At 41.8% G+C, this 23,372-nt stretch overlaps 1 protein-coding gene across 2 annotated transcripts in view; it reads left to right on the top strand.

The window, feature by feature from the left end:
- Positions 1-23,372, top strand: part of LOC118366717 (PTB domain-containing engulfment adapter protein 1-like) — a 157,755-nt gene that overhangs the window by 86,631 nt on the left and 47,752 nt on the right. For both annotated transcript variants that reach the window (XM_052493067.1, XM_052493062.1), the window contains exon 2: positions 3,578-3,680. In XM_052493067.1, the coding sequence (XP_052349027.1) occupies positions 3,631-3,680 (50 nt within the window). In that variant the 5' untranslated portion in view covers positions 3,578-3,630. The remainder of the gene's footprint in view (positions 1-3,577; positions 3,681-23,372) is intronic.

The raw sequence follows: 23,372 nt of genomic DNA, 5'->3' as shown, positions 1-23,372 counted from the left end.
TGATTTAGAATTCCCCACAATCAAATGTAGACCGCATTATCTTCCAAGAGAATTCTCTTCGATTATAATCACAGCCGTATATATCCCCCCCAAGCAGACACATCGATGGCTCTGAACGAACTTTATTTAACTCTTTGCAAACTGGAAACCATTTATCCGGAGGCTGCATTCATTGTAGCTGGGATTTTAACAAAGCTAATCTGAAAACAAGACTCCCTAAATTTTATCGGCATATCGATTGCGCAACCAGGGGTTGGATCATTGTTACTCTAACTTCCGCGACGCATATAAGGCCCTGCCCTGCCCCCTTTCGGAAAAGCTGACCACGACTCCATTTTGCTGATACCTGCCTACAGGCAGAAACTCAAACAAGAGGCTCCCACGCTGAGGTCTGTCCAACGCTGGTCAGACCAAGCTGACTCCACACTCCAAGACTGCTTCCATCACGTGGACTGGGACATGTTTCGTTAGCGTCAGACAAAAATATTGACGAATACGCTGATTCGGTGTGCGAGTTCATTAGAAGGTCGAAGATGTTGTTCCCATAACAACGATAAAAACATTCCCTAACCAGAAACCGTGGATTGATGGCAGCATTTGAAACTGAAAGCGCGAACCACTGCTTTTAATCAGGGCAAGGTGTCTGGCAACATGACCGAATACAAACAGTGCAGCTATTCCCTCCGCAAGGCTATTAAACAAGCTAAGCGTCAGTACAGAGACAAAGTGGAATCTCAATTCAATGGCTCAGACACAAGAGGCATGTGGCAGGGTCTACAGTCAATCACGGACTACAAGAAGAAACCCAGCCCAGTCACGGACCAGGATGTCTTGCTCCCAGGCAGACTAAATAACTTTTTTGCCCGCTTTGAGGACAATACAGTGCCACTGACACGGCCTTCAACGAAAACATGCCGTCTCTCCTTCACTGCAGCCGAGGTGAGTAAGACATTTAAACGTGTTAACCCTCGCAAGGCTGCAGGCCCAGACGGCATCCCCAATCGCGCCCTCAGAGCATGCGCAGACCAGCTGGCCGGTGTGTTTACGGACATATTCAATCAATCCCTATACCAGTCTGCTGTTCCCACATGCTTCAAGAGGGCCACCATTGTTCCTGTTCCCAAGAAAGCTAAGGTAACTGAGCTAAACGACTACTTCCGTCATCATGAAGTGCTTTGAGAGACTAGTCAAGGACCATATCACTTCCACCCTACCTGACACCCTAGACCCACTCCAATTTGCTTACCGCCCAAATAGGTCCACAGAAGATGCAATCTCAACCACACTGCACACTGCCCTAACCCACCTGGACAAGAGGAATACCTATGTGAGAATGCTGTTCATCGACTACAGCTCGGCATTCAACACCATAGTACCCTCCAAGCTCGTCATCAAGCTCGAGACCCTGGGTCTCGACCCCGCCCTGTGCAACTGGGTACTGGACTTCCTGACGGGCCGCCCCCAGGTGGTGAGAGTAGGCAACAACATCTCCTCCCGCTGATCCTCAACACGGGGGGCCCCACAAGGGTGCGTTCTGAGCCCTGTCCTGTACTCCCTGTTCACCCACGACTGCGTGGCCACGCACGCCTCCAACTCAATCATCAAGTTTGCGGACGACACAACAGTGGTAGGCTTGATTACCAACAACGACGAGACGGCCTACAGGGAGGAGGTGAGGGCCCTCGGAGTGTGGTGTCAGGAAAATAACCTCACACTCAACGTCAACAAAACTAAGGAGATGATTGTGGACTTCAGGAAACAGCAGAGGGAACACCCCCCTATCCACATCGATGGAACAGTAGTGGAGAGGGTAGCAAGTTTTAAGTTCCTCGGCATACACATCACAGACAAACTGAATTGGTCCACTCACACTGACAGCGTCGTGAAGAAGGCGCAGCAGCGCCTCTTCAACCTCAGGAGGCTGAAGAAATTCGGCTTGTCACCTAAAGCACTCACAAACTTCTACAGATGCACAATCGAGAGCATCCTGGCGGGCTGTATCATCGCCTGGTACGGCAACTGCTCCGCCCTCAACCGTAAGGCTCTCCAGAGGGTAGTGAGGTCTACACAACGCATCACCGGGGGCAAACTACCTGCCCTCCAGGACACCTACACCACCCGATGTTACAGGAAGGCCATAAAGATCATCAAGGACAACAACCACCCGAGCCACTGCCTGTTCACCCCGCTATCATCCAGAAGGCGAGGTCAGTACAGATGCATCAAAGCTGGGACCGAGAGACTGACAAACAGCTTCTATCTCAAGGCCATCAGACTGTTAAACAGCCACCACTAACATAACTTTAATAATGGGAATTGATGGGAAATGATGTAAATATATCACTAGCCACTTTAAACAATGCTACCTTATATAATGTTACTTACCCTACATTATTCATCTCATATGCATACGCATACACTGTACTCTACATCATCGACTGCATCCTTATGTAATACATGTATCACTAGCCACTTTAACTATGCCACTTTGTTTACTTTGTCTACATACTCATCTCATATGTATATACTGTACTCGATACCATCTACTGTATGCTGCTCTGTACCATCACTCATTCATATATCCTTATGTACATATTCTTTATCCCCTTACACTGTGTATAAGACAGTAGTTTTGGAATTGTTAGTTATATTACTTGTTGGTTATCACTGCATTGTCGGAACTAGAAGCACAAGCATTTCGCTACACTCGCATTAACATCTGCTAACCATGTGTATGTGACAAATACAATTTGATTTGATTGATTTGATTTGATTAGTTGTGCTTTTGCAGTAATCATAATAATATACGTTTTTTTAGATTTATGCATACTCTCATGCAAATGTTTTCTTGCCTCGGATTGCAAGATAAATGAGTTGAGAACAAAGAACATTCAAGGAATCATCTACTGTACTGATGCGTCTCACTTGAATAACCCTTGTAATCAAAACAGAGACACTCAGAAAGTCCATGTGATATATTTTCTCTAGCCAGAGAAAGATTAGGAGTTTGTATTATAACACATCCTTTAGTTTTTGTGGGGAATCTGGAGATGAATTGACAGTGCGAGAAGGAGTACAGGTTTTTACTTTGGCAGGATATTTCTCTGCAGAAACGCTGAAATAGCTACATTAAGTTTGTCTAATCCAACTATGGAATGGAAGGTCTATTTCCTCTTAGTCTGTAAAATAAAGAAATAGAAATATAAATATATATATATATTATGCAACATATTTTACTTTCAATATGGTCTGGTAGGCAAATACCAGAGTTCACTGACTTTTTCTGACTGGCTATTTTTCTATTTTGGGGTAGTGTATGTACCTGTCTGGTTTTTGCTGAGGTATTTGACACGGGGGCTATTTAAACATTACCGTAATCTGGAGGTTTCAGATGGATAAACGACTCAAACTGTCGTTGGCACTTATTTATTTTGTGTAGGCTATATTCTCTTGGTCTTGTTTGGTATCGACCAATGGCGGTTGATGGTACAGAATCAATTATTTGAATAATAACTCAGTTTTACCTAAAGCCTCAATGATGTAAGACTAAACTTTCTTCTTCCCCCCCCCCCTACAGAGGACACAGTGCTCATGAGAAGACAGCACTTATGAGAATTCTTAGGCCATTAGATGAGTGAGGCCCAACAGAGCATCCTGGTCGTTCACAGTCAAAAGTATTGGTAAGTCATTTCATCTGTTATCTTACATACTCTGGAGCTGTCCTAGACACTATTGATTGCAGCCTGTCTTCAAATCTAACTCACCCCAGGAGCTCCCAAAGCAATCATTATGTGCTCAGTGTTTGTGATACAACAGCATATTTACATTCTTCAACAGTTATTTTGTGGGGCAAAGACTGCCATTTATACCATAAAGTGATCTCAGTATATGACAGTGACTGTGTATCCCGGTCATGTCCTTTCAGCCCAGTATCCACAAATAAGTGACTTTTTAATGACAGTTGATTAAGCCTCTTACACAGTATGCTTTGACCTGTGTCCATATTTTTTTCATAAATTATGTTCCAACTTGGGATACAGTTTCACAGTCCAGCCTCTGGCTTCGAAGAGAATTCAACACATTTAAAACAGTCTCTGGCAGTAAAATATGGGATATTCTAAACGACTTGGACAGCTATTGCATCTAACTAAAGAAATGTCTTATCATGCAGAAACAGTGACGAAGATTAGAGCTAAATTATTGAAGTAGATTTTGGCCATAAACGGGTCATTGGAATCCTTCTCTGAGATTTATGAGCATGTGCCACCAGTGAAAGCAGCAGTCTCACTGCTGGTGAAACGCACATCTCTAATCCTCAGGCAATTTCAATGTAAAAGGAAGAGGCCTGCTACAGTGGCTTGTGAAAGTACTCACCTCCCCCTTGGCATTTTTCCTATTTTGTGGCTTTACAACCTGGAATTAAAATGGATTTTTGAGGGGTTTGTATCATTTGATTTACAAAACATGTCTACCACTGTAAGATGCAAAATATTGTTTATTGTGAAACAAACAAGAAATAAGACAAACTGAAAACTTGAGCATGCATAGCTAGCTATTCACCCCCTCATAGTCAATACTTTGTAGAGCCACCTTTTGCAGCAATTATAGCTGCAAGTCTCTTGGGGTATGTCTCCATAAGCTTGGCACATCTAGCCACTGGGAGTTTTGCCCTTTCTTCAATCAAAACTGCTCCAGCTCCTTCAAGTTGGATGGGTTCCACTGGTGTACAGCAATAAATCAAATCACATTTTATTTGTCACATACACATGGTTAGCAGATGTTAATGCGAGTGTAGCGAAATGCTTGTGCTTCTAGTTCCGACAATGCAGTGATAACCAACAAGTAATCTGACTAACAATTCCAAAACTACTGTCTTATACACAGTGTAAGGGGATAAAGAATATTTGTCATACCGCAGATTCTCAATTGGATTGAGGTCTAGGCTTTGACTAGACCATTCCAAGACATTTAAATGTTTCAACTTAAACCACTCCAGTGTTGCTTTAGCAGTATGCTCAGGGTCATTGTTTTGCTGGAAGGTGAACCGCCGTCCCAGTCTCAAATCGCTGGAAGACTGAAACAGGTTTCCCTCAAGAATTTCCCTGTATTTAGCGCCATCCATCATTCCTTCAATTTTGATCAGTTTCCCAGTCCCTGCCGATGGAAAAACATCCCCACAGCATGATGCTGCCACCACCATGCTTCACCGTGGGGATGGTATTCTCGGGGTGATGAGAGGTATTGGGTTTGCGCCAGACATAGCATTTTCCTTGATGGCCAAAAAGCTCAATTTTAGTCTCATCTGACCAGAATGCCTTCTTCCATATGTTTGGGGAGTTTCCCACATGCCTTTTGGTGAACACCAAACATGTCTGCTTATGTTTTTCTGGCCACTCCTCCGTGAAGCCCAGCTCTGTGGAGTGTACAGCTTAGAATGGTCCTATGGACAAATACTCCAATCTCCGCTGTAGAGCTTTGCAACTCCTTCAGGGTTATCGTTGGTCTCTTTGTTGCCTCTCTGATTAATGCCCTCTTTGCCTGGTCCATGAGTTTTGGTGGGCGGCCCTCTCTTGGTAGATTTGTTGTGGTGCATTATTCTTTCTATTTTTTTAACAATGGATTTAATGGTGCTCCGTTGGAAAAAAAGTTTCAGATATTTTTGGGGGGCCAACCCTGATCTGTACTTCTCACACGACTTTGTCCCTGACCTGTTTGGAGAGCTCCTTGGTCTTCATGGTGCCGCTTGCTTGGTGGTGCCCCTTGCTTAGTGGTGATGCAGACTTTGGGGCCTTTCAGAACAGGTGTATATATACTGAGATCATGTGACAGATCATGTGACACTTAGATTGCACACAGCTGGACTTAATTTAACTAATTATGTGACTTCTGTATGTAATTGGTTGCACCATATCTTATTTAGGGGCTTCATAGCAAAGGGGGTGAATACATATGCACGCACCACTTTTCAGTTTTTCATTTTGTATAATCTTTTGAAACAAGTCTTTTTTTTTCATTTCACTTTACCAATTTGGACTGTTTTGTGTATATCCATTACATGGAATAAAAATCGATTTAAAATGCAGGTTGTAATGCAACAAAATAGGAAAAACACCAAGGGGTTGAAAACTTTTGCAAGGCACTGTATCATGTGCACTTAGGAGATGTATTGTCATGCACGAGGCAAGATGTTTAGCTGAGGACATTTAGCTTGTTACTCATTTACGATAATTTGACAGTTTACGGATGACATTGTAGACCTGTTCCCAGTAGTCAGTCTGTACTTCAGTGTTTCCAAAGCACCAATCGCTACGTTCAAAGTTGTAACTTTGGGTCATCTGAATGCACAGTGTAGATGACCTACTCCACTGACTCGGGGCAAAAAGGGCAGTTGCTGCTACATTAAAACTTGTTAATTGTTATACAGTGCCTTTCGAAAGTACTCAGACCCCTTGACTTTTTCCACATTTTGTTACATTACAGGCTTATTCTAAAATTGATTAAAACAGGTTTTTAGAAATGTTTGCAAATATATAAAAATAAAATAAAAATAGTACATTTGCATAAGTATTCAGACTCTTTGCTCGTTACTTTGTTGAAGTACCTTTTGCAGCGATTACAGCATTGAGTCTTGTTGGGTATGACGCTACAAGCTAGGCACACCTGTATTTGGGTAATTTCTCCCATTTTTCTCTGCAGATCCTCTCAAGCTCTGTCAGGTTGAATTGGGAGCGTTGCTGCACAGCTATTTTCAGATCTCTCCAGAGATATTTGATCAGGTTCAATTCCCGGGATCTGGCTGGGCCACTCAAAGACATTCAGAGACTTGTCCCGAAGCCACTCCTGCGTTGTTTTGGCTGTATGCTTAGGGTCGTTGTCCTGTTGGAAGGTGAACCTTTGCCGCAGTCTGAGGTCTCTGAGCGCTCTGGAGCAGGTTTTCATCAAGGATCTCTCTGTACTTTGCTCCGTTCATCATTTCCTCAACCCTGACAAGTCTCCCAGTCCCTGCTTCTGAAAAACATCCCCACAGCATAATGCTGCCACCACCATGCCTCACTGTAGACATGGTGCCAGGTTTCCTCCACACGTGACGCTTGGCATTCAGGCCAAAGAGTTCAATCTTGGTTTCATCAGACCAGAGAATCTTGTTTCTCATGGTCTGAGAGTCTTTAGGTGTCTTTTAGAAAACTTCAAGTTGGCTGTCATGTGCTTTTTTACTGAGGAGGAGCTTCCGTCTGGCCACTTTACCATAAAGGTCTGATTGGTGGAGTGCTGCAGAAATGGTTGTCCTTCTGGAATGTTTTCCCATCTCCACAGAGGAACTCTAGAGCTCTGTCAAAGTAACCATCAGGTTCTTGGCCACCTCCCTGACCAATGCCCTTCTCCCCTGATTGCTCAGTTTAGCCGGGCGGACAGCACTAAGATGAGTCTTGGCGGTTCCAACCTTCTTCCATTTAAGAATGATGGAGGACACTGTGTTCTTGGGGACCTTCAATGCTGCAGACATGTTTTGGTACCCTTCCCCAGATCTGTGCCCCGACACATTCCTGTCTCAGAGCTCTACAGACAATTCCTTCTGCCTCATTGCTTGTTTTTTTTCTCTGGCATTCACTGTTAACCGTGGGACCTTATATAGACCTGTGTGTGTCTTTCCAAATCATGTCCAATCAATTGAATTTACCACAGGTGGATTCCAATCAAGTTGTAAAAACTTCTCAAGGATGATCAATGGAAACAGGATGCACCTGAGCTCAATTTTGAGTGAAATAGCAAAGGGTCTGAATATTTATGTAAGTGAGATGTGTCGTATCTTTGGCTATACCGGATTAAGTGAAACGACATGCTATTCTATAAAATCCTTTCTCTGTAACTAATATTGTAACTCATTATAGTGGTTATAGAGCTGTTATCTTCTGAATAAACTCTGAAAGACCTAGTAATATTTTACATCAATAGCAGTCAATATTAATCGTCACCTTATTTCAGTCTCATCTTCAGGAACCCTGGCTAACAAGTTGAATCAGCAATACAAATTGGGTTTAATTATTTATTTACTAAATACCTAACTAATCACACAGAATTGCATATACACAGAATGCAAAGTATGTCATACAGAAAACGTCCCTGGTGGACGGAGCCAACATAATTTCTGGTTACAGAAAGGAAAGTGGGTTGGGTTTGAGTGAAAGATCGGGAAGACTGAGGAACAAAGGGAGAAGCCATGCTATCGTAAATACAGTATCTTATGCATTATAAATTACCGCCCATTTGGAAAAGAAAATGCAATAAATACTTACTCTGAGCTGCGCTTCGGTAGGTTGGTCGTAGATGCTGGCCGTGTTGGCCAACAGAGATCTTCCTGTCCTCGGAAGAATGTCTCTGGTGGTAAATTGGATATGTTGTGTGTTAGACTGGATATGTCGTCCGTCCTTTCCTAGCCCACGTTCACAGCAGCCGCTGCTAACTCAACGGCTAGGATGTCTCACTTCTTTAGTGAATAAGAGTTCAAATTTCATACCATTCACAACCAAAGCTCACACTGAGGTTGGCTTAGTTCTGTAGTTGACATGTTAGTCCTTTTTAACGTATAGACCGTCGTCCTATTGTCCTCGGAACAGCTTATTATATAAGTCCTTTTAACATGAGGCCGCAGAACAGAAAGTTACATTTTCGTCAAGGTCTTATATAGTGGAGGGAGAGAAGGGTGTGTTTCATAGTTTATAACCACTGATTGAGCATTTACATTTACATTTAAGTCATTTAACAGACGCTCTTATCCAGAGCGACTTACAAAGCAGAGCTCTAACCTTATGAAAACCCAATTCTCTCATTTGGTTGCTAAAATTACATTTAATCTTTTCAAAAATAGTTTCGTATTCAAACATTTAAATTGCACAACAATTCCATGTGAATCTGATAACTAGAATGTGTAGACTTTCCCAGATACAGTTTATGTCATCCTGTCATCAGTCATAATGTCTCAGATGACAACCGAACTGACATCATATTCATTAAGTACCCACTCATATTTTCAATTGGTTCTATTACCGAAATATGTTTCCTTTCCCCCCACTTGTTTGATGTTTCCAGACTCTCTATATTTAACAAAGGCTATTCAAGAGTCCTTCAGTAGAGTGAGAGAGAGAGGGAAGGGAGAAAGGTATATGTTTTTTACATTTTTTATATACATTTGCAAAAATGTCTAAATTTGTATTCGCTTTGTCATTAAGGAGTATTGTGTGTAGATTGCTGAGGAAATGTGTTTATTAAATTTTTTTAATATGTCTGTTGCGTAACAAAATGTGGAAAAAGTTTAATTTGTTTTTGAGAAGGACGTAGTAGTGACTATTGCTGTTGCGAGGTGATACAGTTGGCACGGGATGCCCGCTCGATAAAAAGGCTTCCGAAGGTTGCAGTGGAGGCCTCGATGACTCGACAACTAGCTTTTGAGATTGACTTGATGCACATATCGAGAGCTCAACGTTTTCGGTCTGATATTCAGCCAAGGTCTCTGGCCATAGCTAAGGCTCCTTAATAATGACACAAGCCAACCAAGGGTCTCAGCCCCCAGGCATCTCTACCCCCAATGCTCTAATTTATGTTAACCTGTTTGGGACCTGTTTGGGATAGGGGGCAGCATTTTCACGTTTGGATGAAAAGCGTGCCCAGAGTATACTGCCTTTTACTCAGTTCCAGTTGCTAATATATGCATATTATTATTAGATTTGAATAGAAAACACTCAGAAGTTTCTAAAACTGTTTGAAAGATGTCTGTGAGTATAACAGAACACACGTGGCAGGCTAAAACCTGAGAAAAATCCACCAGGAAGTGGGAAATCTGAGGTTTGTAGTTTTTCAAAGCTTGGCCTGTCGTTAACACAGTGTCTATGGAGACAACTTGCACTTCCTAAGGCTTCCACTAGATGTCAACAGTCTTTAGAAACTTGTTTGAGAATTCTACTCTAATGGAGGGGCTCATAACGGCTCTTTCAGTCAGTGTTCTGGCAGACTGCCACAAGCTCGTGGCGCTCCTTCACGTGAGAGTTAGCTTGCTTTCCATTGCTTTTCTACAGACAAAGGAATTCTCCAGTTGGAACATTATTGAAGATTTATGTTTAAAACATCCTAAAGATGGATTCTTTTCATCGTTTGACGTGTTTCTACGGATTGTAACGGAACTTTTGGACTTTTCGTCTGGACCTAGTGCTCGCGCCTCATGAAGATGGATTACTGGGCTGAACGCGCTAACAACAAGGAGGAATTTGGACATAAATTATGAACTTTATTGAACAAATAAAACATTTATTGTGGAAGTGGGATTCCTGAGAGTGCATTCTGATGAAGATCATCAATGGTAAGCGAATATTTATAATGCTATTTCTGACTAATGTTTACTCCACAACATGGCGGATATTTCTTTGGCTGGTTTGGTCTCTGAACGCCGTACTCAGATTATTGCATGGTGTGCTTTTTCCATAAAGTTTTTTTTTTAAATCTGACACAGCGGTTGCATTAAGGATAAGTCTATCTTTAATTCTGTGAATAACACTTGTATATTTTATCATTGTTTATAATGAGTATTTCTGTAAATTCATATGGCTCTCTGCAAAATCACCAGATGTTTTGGAAGCAAAACATTACTGAATGTAACGCGCCGATGTAAACTGAGATTTTTGGATATAAATATGGACTTTATCGAACAAAACATACATGTGTTGTGTAACATGATGTCCTATTAGCATCATCTGATGAAGATAATCAAAGGTTAGTGATTAATTGTATCTATATTTCTGCTTTTTGTGACTCCTCTCTTTGACTGGAAAAATAGCTGTGTGTTTTTGTGACTTGGCTCTGACCTAACATAATCATTGTGCTTTCGAAGTAAAGCCTTTTTGAAATCGGACACGATGGGTAGATGAACAAGAAGTTTATCTTTCATTTGGTGTATTGCTCTTGTTAATGTGTGAAAGTTACATATTTCAAAAAAATATTTTTGAACTTCGTGCACTACCTTTTCAGCAGAATGTTGTTCCGCTACCGTAAGAAGTTAAGTGATCCCAGAGGTGGCCCAGGGTAGCCCTCATGTCCATTCGTTTACTACTAGGATATGCTGAACAACACCTCTTCTGCTTGCTTCCCTGCCTGCGGTGCTCCCACAGATTCAGAGATCCATGTAATGCATCAGCAGCGGGTAATCGGATTTACAATGACTACACCAGCAAATCTGCAATGCTAATGTGCTTAATAAAAGGCTCTCAAATAGGTTAAGTTGGTTTTGTATTTCATCCTATATGGAACTGTCTCTCTCATCTATGTCCCATGGAGAAGCAATAGGCTACAGGCCAACATCACAAATATATCTTAGCAATTTCTGCACCCCCTCATGCAAATATGTTTGTTTCTCTGTGGGGAGAATGGTTAAAGTGAAGATGGGCAGTGGACTGAAATCAAAAGTTGCACTGTGTGGAGCACATTAATGGTTTCAGATGTGTGTGTGAGTGAGTGTGTGTGTGTGTGTGTGTGTGTGTGTGTGTGTGTGTGTGTGTGTGTGTGTGTGTGTGTGTGTGTGTGTGTAAGGAGGGGTACTGGATTTTTTTCTAAGAACAGTAAACCAAAGGAGCAAGTTGAGATTAGTGTTTTTCGAGCTATGTCTGTGGGTGTGTGATGGCTCTTGCGAAATCCCCCCACTTCCCCAAACCCTATCAGCACTATGATATCACTACACGAGAAAACCAAAATGTTCTGTGTTTTTGCATGTCTGTTTAGTGCCAACCTTCACAGATGTTGGTACAAAACAATGTATGAAGGAGACAATTTGGCATTCAGCTAACATTATTCATCGTAAAACAATGCAGACTATCATGAAAACCTTTTCTCCTCAAATAGTCATTGAATTAATATTTTTAATTTAACTATCCAGCTTCAGCAGCAAAGTAGGGCTCCACATTTTGCATATGTGAATAGAAAGAAAGTTGTTTTATGATGGAATGTTTAATCATCTAACAAAGCATCTAATTACAATGGCTTGAGAAAGTATTCATCCCCTTGTGCATTTTTACTATTTTGTTGCCTTACAACCTGGAATTAAAATGGATTTTTAGGGGGTTTGTATCATTTGATTTACATAACATGCCTACCACTTTGAAGATGCAAAATGTTTTTTATTGTGAACGAACAAGAAGACAATTTTTCTTTTTTACTTGAGCGTGCATAACTATTGACCTCCTCAAAGTCAAAGTCAATTTGTAGAGTCACCTTTTGCAGCAATTACAGCTGCAAGTATCTTGGGGTATGTCTCCATAAGCTTGGCACATCTAGCCACTGGGATGTTTGCCCATTCTTCAAGGCAAAACTGCTCCAGCTCCTTCAGGTTGGATGTGTTCCGCTGGTGTACAGCAATATTTAAGTCATGACCCAGATTCTCAATTGGATTGTGGTCTAAGCTTTGACTAGGCCATTCCAAGACATTTAAATGTTTCCCATTAAACCACTCGAGTGTTGCTTTAGCAGTAAGCTTAGGGTCATTGTCCTGCTGGAAGGTGAACCTCTGTCCCAGTCTCAAATCTCTGGAAGACTGAAACAGGTTTCCCTCAAGAATTTCTCTGTAATTAGCGCCATCCATCATTCCTTCAATGTTGATCAATTCCACAGTCCCTGCCGATGAACAACATCCCCACAGCATGATGCTGCCACCACCATGCTTCACTGTGGGGATGTTCTCAGGGCGATGAGAGGTGTTGGGTTTGCACCAGACATAGTGTTCTCCTTGATGGCAAAAAAACACAATTCTAGTCTAATCTAACCAGAGTACCTTCTTCCATATGTTTTGGGGAGTCTCCCACATGCCTTTTGGCGAACATCAAACGTCTTTTCTTATTTTTCTCTATAAGCAATGGCTTTTTTTCTGGCCACTCTTCCGGTAAAGCCTATCTCCATGGAGTGTACGGCGTAAAGTGGTCCTATGGACAGATACTCCAATCTCCGCTGTGGACCTTTGCTGCTCCTTCAGGGTTATCCTTGGTCTCTTTGCTGCCTCTCTGATTAATGCCCTCCTTGCCTGGTCTGAGTCTTGGTGGGCGGCCCTCTCTTGGCAGGTTTGTTGTGATGCCATATTCTTTCCATGTTTTAATAATGGATTTAATGGTGCTCTGTGGGATGTTCAAAGGTTCTGATATTCTTTTATAACCCAACCCTGATCTGTACATCTCCACGACTTTGTCACTGACCTCTTTTGAGACCTCCTTGGTCTTCATGGTGCCGCTTGCTTCGTGGTGCCCCTTGCTTAGTGGTGTTGCAGACTCAGGCCACCTTTAGAACAGGTGAATATATACTGAGATCATGTGACACTTAGAATGCACACATGTGGGCTTTATTTAACTAATTGTGTGACTTCTGAAGGTAATTGGTTGCACCAGATTTTATTTAGGGGCTTCAGAGCAAAGGGGGTGAATTCACGCGCCACTATTCTGTTTTTTATTTGTATAATATTTTGAAACAAGTAATTTTAAAACGTTCACTTCATTTTGTGTATGTACATTTTTATTTATCTTTATTTAACTATGCAAGTCAGTTAAAAACAAATACTTTTTTCAATGACGGCCTAGGAACAGTGGGTTAACTGCCTCACGACCTTGTCAGCTCGGTGATTCGATCATGCAACCTTTCGGTTACTAGTCCAATGCTCTAACCACTAGGCTACCTGACACCCAGTACACAAAATCCAAATAAAAATCGATTTATATTACAGGTTGTAATGCAACAAAATAGGAAAAACACCAAAGGGTATGAATACTTTTTCAAGGCCCTGTTGATATCATGCTCTATAAAACAAAGCTTTATTCAAATAATGTAAAAAAAAACATTGTTACCTCTACCCTCCGTTCCAGCTGAACCCTAGACATCTTCTTCAGATACTACCTTGACACATTGAAAGTGGGTCAACTTATTTACAATAACTTGAAATGCTTGAATGCATCCAAAATAGCTGCATTATATGCATATTCATTATAAAACTACAATGTAGAACATATCAACATGTAAATGTATAATAATCTCATGTACAATGCATTATTTAAGCATTGGGGAAAAATTGGTAGTGACATGTCATTCGAAAAGTGATTTTCACATCACTGATGTCATATTTGGCAACTTGCATTTTTAGATACAACATTTGAATCATTATTAGTGTAAATTAAATTCCTCTGTCATGCAAAGTCAAGGTAATTGTGCAGAAACTTTAGACACTTAGCGAAACCTCAATGGTTTGCAATTACTGTAGTGGCAAATGCAATTTGTCCCACAGTTTGAACCCAGTGATCATATGGCAGTGTATGTTGGAAACTTGATAGAATGTGAATTGAGCTTGGAGTGTATCACTATGTCAGCAAAAGTGTCAATGTCAATGAATTGTTAGCTAAATTACTCTGCAGAATATCTGACCTTCTTGAATGCATGCCAAGATGCTTGTCTGTGTAGGTGGAAGGATACATTTTTATTTAATTATTTGTCGTTGACACTATAGACATTGTGGTTACTGTGATGGATCGGAGTCAAGATACACAGTAACCACAATGTCTATAAGGTCAGATATTCTGCAGAGTAATTTATATCAGGGCTCCCAGACGATGACCCTTGACAGATTTGATAATTTTGTCTAAATATTTCAGAGAATTTGACATGCCTTTCCAGAAATGGTGTGCTTTGTCAGCTGTTTCCACTCGCCAAGATTGAAGAGACCCCGTGGAGAGTGAGACTCCTGTCACGCCCTGACCATAGAGATCTTTTTATTGTCTATGTTTGGTTGGTCAGGGTGTGACTCGGGTGGGAAACTCTTATGTTCTGTGTTTCTATGTTTTGGCCGGGTATTGTTCTCAATCAGGGACAGCTGTCTATCTTAGTCTCTGATTGGGAATCATACTTAGGCAGCCTTTTTCCTTTTGTAGTTGTGGGTAGTTGTCTTTGTTAGTGGCCTGTATAGCCCTAGTAAGCTTCACGTTCATTTTTGTTGTTTCCTGTTTGGTTGGCAATATTTATAATAAAGACAAATGTACGCTCACCACGCTGCACCTTGGTCCGGTCATTTCCACGATTTCGACGAGCGTGTCAACTCCAAACATTTTCTCAATCTATTTTTGAATTGCATGTGACAATCTTCCCCCTATTGAAATTGTAACGGGATAACTGCTCTTCCTGGATATCATTGGCCTAATAACTGTTGGTATATTAAAGACATACTGCAGCATTTTGCACATTCAGGCCTTTTTCTCTACTTACCCTGTCAGACGAACTCATGGATATCATTTTTCTGTGCATGCAGTTTAAAGGATGTTGAAGTTAGTTTTGCTAGCCAATACTAACTAGCAATAGTGCAATGACTGGAAGTCAACAAGAATAGCTAGCATTAACTCTTCATAACTTATGATTAGTCTCTCTGCTTGTGTGGTTTTTGTCTTGTCCTTTGTATCAACTGTAGACTCGTGACTTTAACATTTCTCTGTCCCACATTGAATATGTTACTTTATATTTTTTTTGATAGTTTTGACTTATTTAATTGAAGGAAGGCAATTCAGATTACATGGTAGTATAGTTACAATTGGTAGAAGTCAGAGTAATCTTGGGATGTGAGAAGCACATTGCACACGTTTCCACTTCTTTTAAGGTATGAGTCATATGTTGATAAACTCAGCTGCGATTTATTGTCACGACTTCCGCCGAAGTTGGTCCCTCTACTTGTTTGGGCGGTGACGTCACCGACCTTCTAGCCATCGCTGGTCCATTTTTAATTTTCCATTGTTTTTTTCCTGTCTCACATCACACCTGGTTTCAATCCCATCATTATATGTTGTGTATTTAACCCTCTGTTTTACCTCTTGTCTTTGTCGGTGATTGTTCATTGTATGTATAGGTGCTATGTCTGTTATGGTGTGCGACAGGTTTTATTTACCCACTTTATTTTGTATATGTTGGTTTTTGGAGTTTGTGAGCTTTCATTAAATACTCAGTTCATACCAAGTTCGTTCCCCTAGCGCCTGACTTCCCTGCCACCAGCATGCACCACATTACAGAATCCCCGACCCGATATGGTGTCAGCAGGACAAGGTACCCCGGCCATAGAGGTGGAGGAGCGTGTCCAGGAGCATGCAGCAATGCTCCACCATCTTGGCATCGCCATGGACCGAGTTCTTCAGCTCCTCCAACAGCAGAACCGGGGTCTCCCCCGAGTGCTCTGTTTCCATCTGGTTCCAGTGGGATTCGTCTCTCCCTGCCCCAGGAGTACAACGGAGAGGCTGCGGGCTGCCGAGGGTTTCTCCTGCAACTGGAGCTATACCTGGCCACCGTTCACCCGGCTTCATCGGATCGGGAGACGGTGTCGGCCCTCGTCTCATGCCTCACCGGGAAAGCCCTGGAGTGGGCCAACACCGTGTGGAGAGAGGGAGATGCGGTGTTGGACCAGTTTGAGGAGTTCACCCACCGTTTCCGGGCAGTCTTCGACCACCTGCCTAAGGGTAGAGCGGCGGGGTAACACCACGATCCTGGTCGTTGTGGATTGTTTCTCAAAGTCCTGCCGTCTCCTCCCTTTGCCCGGTATCCCTACGGCCCTACAAACTGTGAAGGCCCTGTTTACTTGTGTCTTCCCACACTACGGGGTACCTGAGGATATAGTGTCTGACCGTGGTCCCCAGTTCACGTCGAGGGTCTGGAGGGCATTCATGGAACATCTGGGCGTCTCAGTCAGCCTTACCTCAAGTTTGCACCCCGAGAGTAATGGGCAGGTGGAGAGAGTTAACCAGGATGTGGGTAGGTTTCTGAGGTCTTATTGCCAGGACCGGTCGGGGGAGTGGGCAACGTTCGTGCCCTGGGCAGAGATGGCCCAAAACTCGCTCCGCCACTCCTCCACTAACCTATCTCCCTTCCAGTGTGTACTAGGGTATCAGCCGGTTCTGGCTCCTTGGCATCAGAGTCAGACCGAGGCTCCTGCGGTGGATGACTGGTTCCGTCATGCCGAAGAAACATGGGAGGCCGCACATGTCCACCTTCAGCGCATCGTGCTGCTCCAGAAAGTTGGCGCAGACCGTCACCGCAGTGAGACCCCAGTGTTCGCACCGGGGAACCGTGTCTGGCTCTCGACCCGAAACCTGCCCCTCCGCCTGCCTTGTTGGAAGATGGGTCCGGGGTTTGTGGGGCCATTTAAAGTCCTGAGGAGAGTGAAAGAGGTTTGCTATAAGTTACAGCTTCCCCCCGATTACCATATTAATCCCTCGTTCCATGTGTCTCTCCTCAGGCCGGTGGAGGCTCCTCAGGCCGTTGGAGTTTGTGAGCTTTCATTAAATACTCCGTTTATACCAAGTTCGTTCTCCTGCGCCTGACTTCCCCGCCACCAGCACGCACCACATTACATTTATTTTTGTAATGGAAAAGTCAAAACATGACAGCACTTTTAACTAACGCTGATACTAACAGTGTAGTGCAAGGGATTTATAGCCATAGAAATACATGATTAATTATACATGATTTACAGTATAATGTGCACCACTCACTTCTAGATTGTGACATGACCTCAGTCAGCAGCTAAACATCTGTCATCTGCCATCTGCCATTAAAATTACATTATTCTGCAATTCCTGTGCACTCATCTAAGAAACTTTTCAAACTTCTATTGTGAGTGGTGGCAAATATGACCTCTGAAGGAAGTATGAGGTACGATTCCAAGAGGATATACTGCCATGACCTTTTGAAAGCCTTGAAACACCCTGAAGACATCAGTCATTTTCAAGGAATATCTGATAACTTTATAAGATTCCCGTTGGGCAAACTTTTGACACTACTAAACAACTTATTCTTATTCTTTGTTAGCCAATCAGGGGCGTAACTTTTTGGTTGGAACAAAAGCCTGCAGCCACGATGGCTCTCTGGAAAAGATCTAACCCTGTTTTAAGTAGGTTGGGAGCAATAGTTCCTGTTAGAGTGACATCCCCGTGTCTCTCTGATTTCAGTTGAAACCAATTTACATCATTTCTGATGGGATAACCCTTTTGTTTTTGTAAATGTGTAATACCACATGCATACAGAGTAACACAACTACACATTTTAGACTACAGAAGTTCCGTCCCCAACTAGGGACAAAGGGTTGATCAAACCCATTATAATAAACACTGCGAGAGATGTACATGCTCACCTCCAGTCCAGGGTTCCCTCCTAAACTCCTGCTAATTGCCAATTAGGTTCCCTCCTCACAGTGTGTACTGTTCCCCCATTCCTCTCTCATTATGTTCCATGACAGAGCAGCCAGCTAGACACATTATTCCATCAAGAAATAGGTAACCCCTCTGCTACCTCAACTTCATGTAACAGGCACTACTATTCAGGGAACATACTGTTTGTAGGCTTGTGTGGTGGGTTAGTGGTGGGTTAGCCTAAAGCTTTGGACACAACATCTGTGTATTGATAAGATAAGACAGGCTCAGCAGATGGTGGTTGTGGCTCTAACCATATGACGTTTTGGATGCAAGGGGAACCAGTTGTTGTTGAGAGCCTTCAGGACTGCTTGGTGATATGCTGCTGGATCAGCATGCATAACCTTGCACAGCTTGAGAAATTGGCCCTGGGAAGTGGATGACTCCTTCTGATTGGATGTCATGTTTTATTGTTGAAGGGAGAGACAGCCGAATCCCTACCCACAGGGCAAACAGGTTGAATCAACATTGTGTCCATGTCATTTCAACCAAAAAAATGATATGTGATGACATTGAATCAATGTGGAAAACTGATTAGATTAGAAAAAAAGTCACCATAATTTGTAAACTAAATCCAATGACATGGTGGCATATTTGGTTGATTTCATATTGAATTCACGTTAGTTGACAACTCAACCAAATGTAAATAAAAACTAGACATCTCTTGCCAGTGGGTATTGGCCGTTGGATAAAGTAGTGTTTTTCTAGTTTCCATCTGAAACATGATTTGAGCAACTATATGACATGTGCAGAGGACTGTATGTCTTTGTTTGTATTACGAAGAAGGCAGATATTTGATTTTGCAGGACAACCAATAAATACAGTGGGGCAAAAAAAGTATTTAGTCAGCCACCAATTGTGCAAGTTCTCCCACTTAAAAAGATAAGAGGCCTGTCATTTTCATCATAGGTACACTTCAACTATGACAGACAAAATGAGGGAAAAACCCCCAGAAAATCACATTGTAGGATTTTTAATGAATTTATTTGCAAATTATGGTGGAAAATAAGTATTTGGTCAATAACAAAAGTGTGTCTCAATACTTTGTTATATACCCTTTTTTGGCAATGACAGAGGTCAAACGTTTTCTGTAAGTCTTCACATGTTTTTCACACACTGTTGCTGGTATTTATCCAATTTGTAAGTCGCTCTGGATAAGAGCGTCTGCTAAATGACTTAAATGTAAATGTAAATGTATTTTGGCCCATTCCTCCAAGCAGATCTCCTCTAGAGCAGTGATGTTTTGGGGCTGTTGCTGGGCAACACGTACTTTCAACTCCCTCCAAAGATTTTCTATGGAGTTGAGATCTGGAGACTGGCTAGGCCACTCCAGGACCTTGAAATGCTTCTTACGAAACCACTCCTTCGTTGCCTGGGCGTGTTTGGGATCATTGTCATGCTGAAAGACCCAGCCACGTTTCATCTTCAATGCCCTTGCTGATGGTAGGCTTTGTTACTTTGGTCCCAGCTCTCTGCAGGTCATTCACTAGGTCCCCGCGTGTGGTTCTGGGATTTTTGCTCACCGTTCTTGTGATCATTTTGACCCCACGGGTGAGATCTTGCGTGGAGTCCCAGATCGAGGGAGATTATCAGTGGTCTTGTATGTCTTCCATTTCCTAATAATTGCTCCCACAGTTGATTTCTTCAAACCATGCTGCTTACCTATTGCAGATTTAGTCTTCCCAGCCTGGTGCCGGTCTACAATTTTGTTTCTGGTGTCCTTTGACAGCTCTTTGGTCTTGGCCATAGTGGAGTTTGGAGTGTGACTGTTTGAGGTTGTGGACAGGTGTCTTTTATACTGATAACAAGTTCAAACAGGTGCCATTAATACAGGTAACGAGTGGAGGACAGAGGAGCCTCTTAAAGAAGAAGTTAAAGGTCTGTGAGAGCCAGAAATCTTGCTTGTTTGTAAGTGACCAAATACTTTCCACCATAATTTGCAAATAAATTCATTAAAAATCCTACAATGTGATTTTCTGGAGAAAAAAAAATCTAATTTTGTCTGTCATAGTTGAAGTGTACCTATGATGAAAATGACAGGCCTCTCTCACCTTTTTAAGTGGGAGAACATGCACAATTGGTGGCTGACTAATATTTTTTGCCCCACTGTACATCATTGAGACACAGCTTGTCTTTATGCACAATATCATTGTCTATAAAGTTTGATTTCAATTCATTTTTTGTGATTTAACCAAATCACCAGTTGGTTCAGCTGTCAAACATTTCCCCCTCCAAATAATTTCACTTTCATTGTGTTTGCGCCATGTAAGAACCATAGCCTGAAATCAAAGACAGCAAGACTATAAGTGAGATTTCCTTTTTTGCTTTGTGTTCTGTAGTTTGTGACAGGGACATGGAGACCTAACACCAAGCTCCATGCCCTGCAGTGTTCCAAGGGTTGAAAACACATGCTTCTGCCCTCCAGTACAAACAGCAGATGCCTTACCCCAATGTTGTGCTTGCAGTTTTCAGGAACGTCCTGGCTTTGTTGACTTGGAAGACTTAGACTGTGGGTGGAAAATAAAATCAAAAGCCCAAATGCTCCTGGTCACTTCACGTGGGGGGAAAAAAACATGTTTGTTTGCTTTGTTGGTGTAGTGGAGTATTATAGTAGAGTTTTGTACAATTCTCAAAATAGCTCCCATGTCTTTGGTAAACCAAAGTGTAACCAGATGGTGACTGTGTTTTATTGTAGTACCTGCAGTTGATGTCATCCCGCTGGGAAAAAAATTGGTTGAATCAATGTTGTCGGTGAATTTGCAATAAGTCATCAACGTAAGGGCATTTAGTCTTTTTACATTTTTTTTACCCAACTTTTAACCTTTAATCTAATTACATGTTTTTTCTTGTTTTTTTTTAAAAGTTGAATTAAATTAGTTGACAACTCAACCAAATGTAAATCAAAACTAGCCTTTTAACTGACGTCTGTGCCCAGTGGGATGGCCATGCAACATATGATCACTGATGGATGTACCAACGGGGTTCCTGACAACTGGTCCTTCTGTAGCTCAGTTGGTAGAGCATGGCGCTTGTAACGCCAGGGTAGTGGGTTCGATTCCCGGGACCACCCATACGTAGAATGTATGCACACATGACTGTAAGTCGCTATGGATAAAAGCGTCTGCTAAAAATGGCATATATATATATAATAACTGGCTTCTCATAACCAAAACTTTGTTTGCACTTTAGAATTAGATTTTGCTGACAGTTTCAGTCTTTATAAAAGTTAATATTGTTGATTTTTGTTTTTCATTCACGCAAGGCACACTCTTCAATATAGGCTTTTCAAACTATCTAGAACGAAAGACTGTGTGTTGCCAGTAAGTTCTTCAATTTCTGATTAACATATCATGCAAGAGACCACGCTGTTTTATAATTTTACTGGACACTGAAATCCATTATTGTTTCGGATCATTTCCTTGTAGAATCAGAAAGAAATGCCAGTGGGTGTGACCTATGGAGAAGTTTATGTGGTTCAATTTGGTCACATTGATTTTGGTTTGATATGTCTTTGTGAAAGGAATGTTAACAAACTTGAAGGAATGTCTGTTAGCAACTGACTATTCATAATACTATTGTGTGGGTTGTAGCACTTTTTACTCATCATGAATACATCAGATACGTAATAAAATAATAAGATTGAGTTAGTTGTTGTTGTTGTAATTCTTGATTTACTCTTATTTCCATAATAATAATTTAAAAAATGCTAATTTCCCAAGAACACTGATATTACCTCTTAAGATACATTTTATGTCTTGGGAATATCAATCCTGGAGATTGATATTGATCTGATAGAAATTAAGTAGATTTAATGTTTCCCAATGTGCCTTTGCACTCATTGAGAAAAGAGCAGCCGTTGAATTAATTAGCCACAGTAGATGTAATATTTTAAACGTGGAAGTTGGAGTAAAGGTGTGACAAGTGTCTATCAGATACTGTAGTGGTCCTACTTATTTAGATTTAGCCTTTAGCAGTATTAACTTGTTTAGGAAAACAGCCCTAATGTTGGAAACAAATGTCATCCAGAGTCACATGTATTTATTTTCCAAGCTATAGGACACACTACTTTACATACAGCAGGTGTTTATAGGATCAAAGAGTTTGGTGTGCTTCATTTAGCCATGGAAACCATGTTGCGCTACTGGTTTCGTCACGGCCCTAATTGATACATATTTTGGAGGCTCCTGAGTGGCGCAGTGGTCTAAGATACTGCATCTCAGTACTAGAGGCGTCACTGCAGATTGTGGTTCAATTACAGGCTGTATCACAACTGACCGTGATTGAGAGTCCCATAGGGCGGTGCACAATTGGACCAGCGTGGTTAGGGTTTGGCCGGGGTAGACTGTCATTGTAAATAAGAATTTGTTCTTAACTGACTTGCCTAGTAAAATAAAATCTAAATAAAAATTTCTCCCTGATACAATTAAGGCCCGAGGGGGAGTGTTATGTGGACAATATACCACAGCTAAGGGCTGTACTTATGCACGATGGAACGCGGAGTGCCTGGATACAGACCGTAGCCATGGTATATTGGCCAAATAGCAATCCGTTTATAATCAAAAATAAGACAATTAAAGGTGCCTCTAACTTAACAGAGAAGTTGCATTGGTGACAGCGGAACTTGTCATGAAAATTCTCTTCATACTTGATCTTTCACATGGCCACTTGTGGAAGGGCCTCCACTTTGAGAGCTAGCAAATGTCTGCACAAACCTTAACACCCTACCTCACCCCAGCTGTCCATAGAAGACTGAAACATAAAATGATAGAGAGCAAACTAGAGCAAAGCGTTAGGAAAACAAAGTGTGAACAGAACCTCAGTCCTGATAGCCGGGCCCTCCCTGATTTAAATGGTACTCAGAAGCAGAGGCCCGGGAACTCCCAGCCAAAACAAACATGGCATCACATCGGGCCTGTATTCAATCAAAACCTATACAAAGAATTTGGGGGTCAAATCCAACATTTTGTTCCCTACAATGACATTTCTTAATGAATTAATTTTGTTTGAATTAACATGCAGTTTACTTTATTTTTGTTTCACACTGTAAACTTGGTTTTGTTTTGAACTCGCAGTACAAGAATCCCAGGAAACCTGCTGACCAGCTTTGTTTGAAAAAGGGCCCTAATGAATTTCACTAAGGTA

This window comes from Oncorhynchus keta, chromosome 34, assembly GCF_023373465.1.
Source record: "Oncorhynchus keta strain PuntledgeMale-10-30-2019 chromosome 34, Oket_V2, whole genome shotgun sequence".
In the NCBI taxonomy this organism is placed as follows: domain Eukaryota; kingdom Metazoa; phylum Chordata; class Actinopteri; order Salmoniformes; family Salmonidae; genus Oncorhynchus; species Oncorhynchus keta.
The sequence above is the reverse complement of the archived record's forward strand: the minus strand, read 5'-3'. Positions and strand labels throughout refer to the sequence as shown.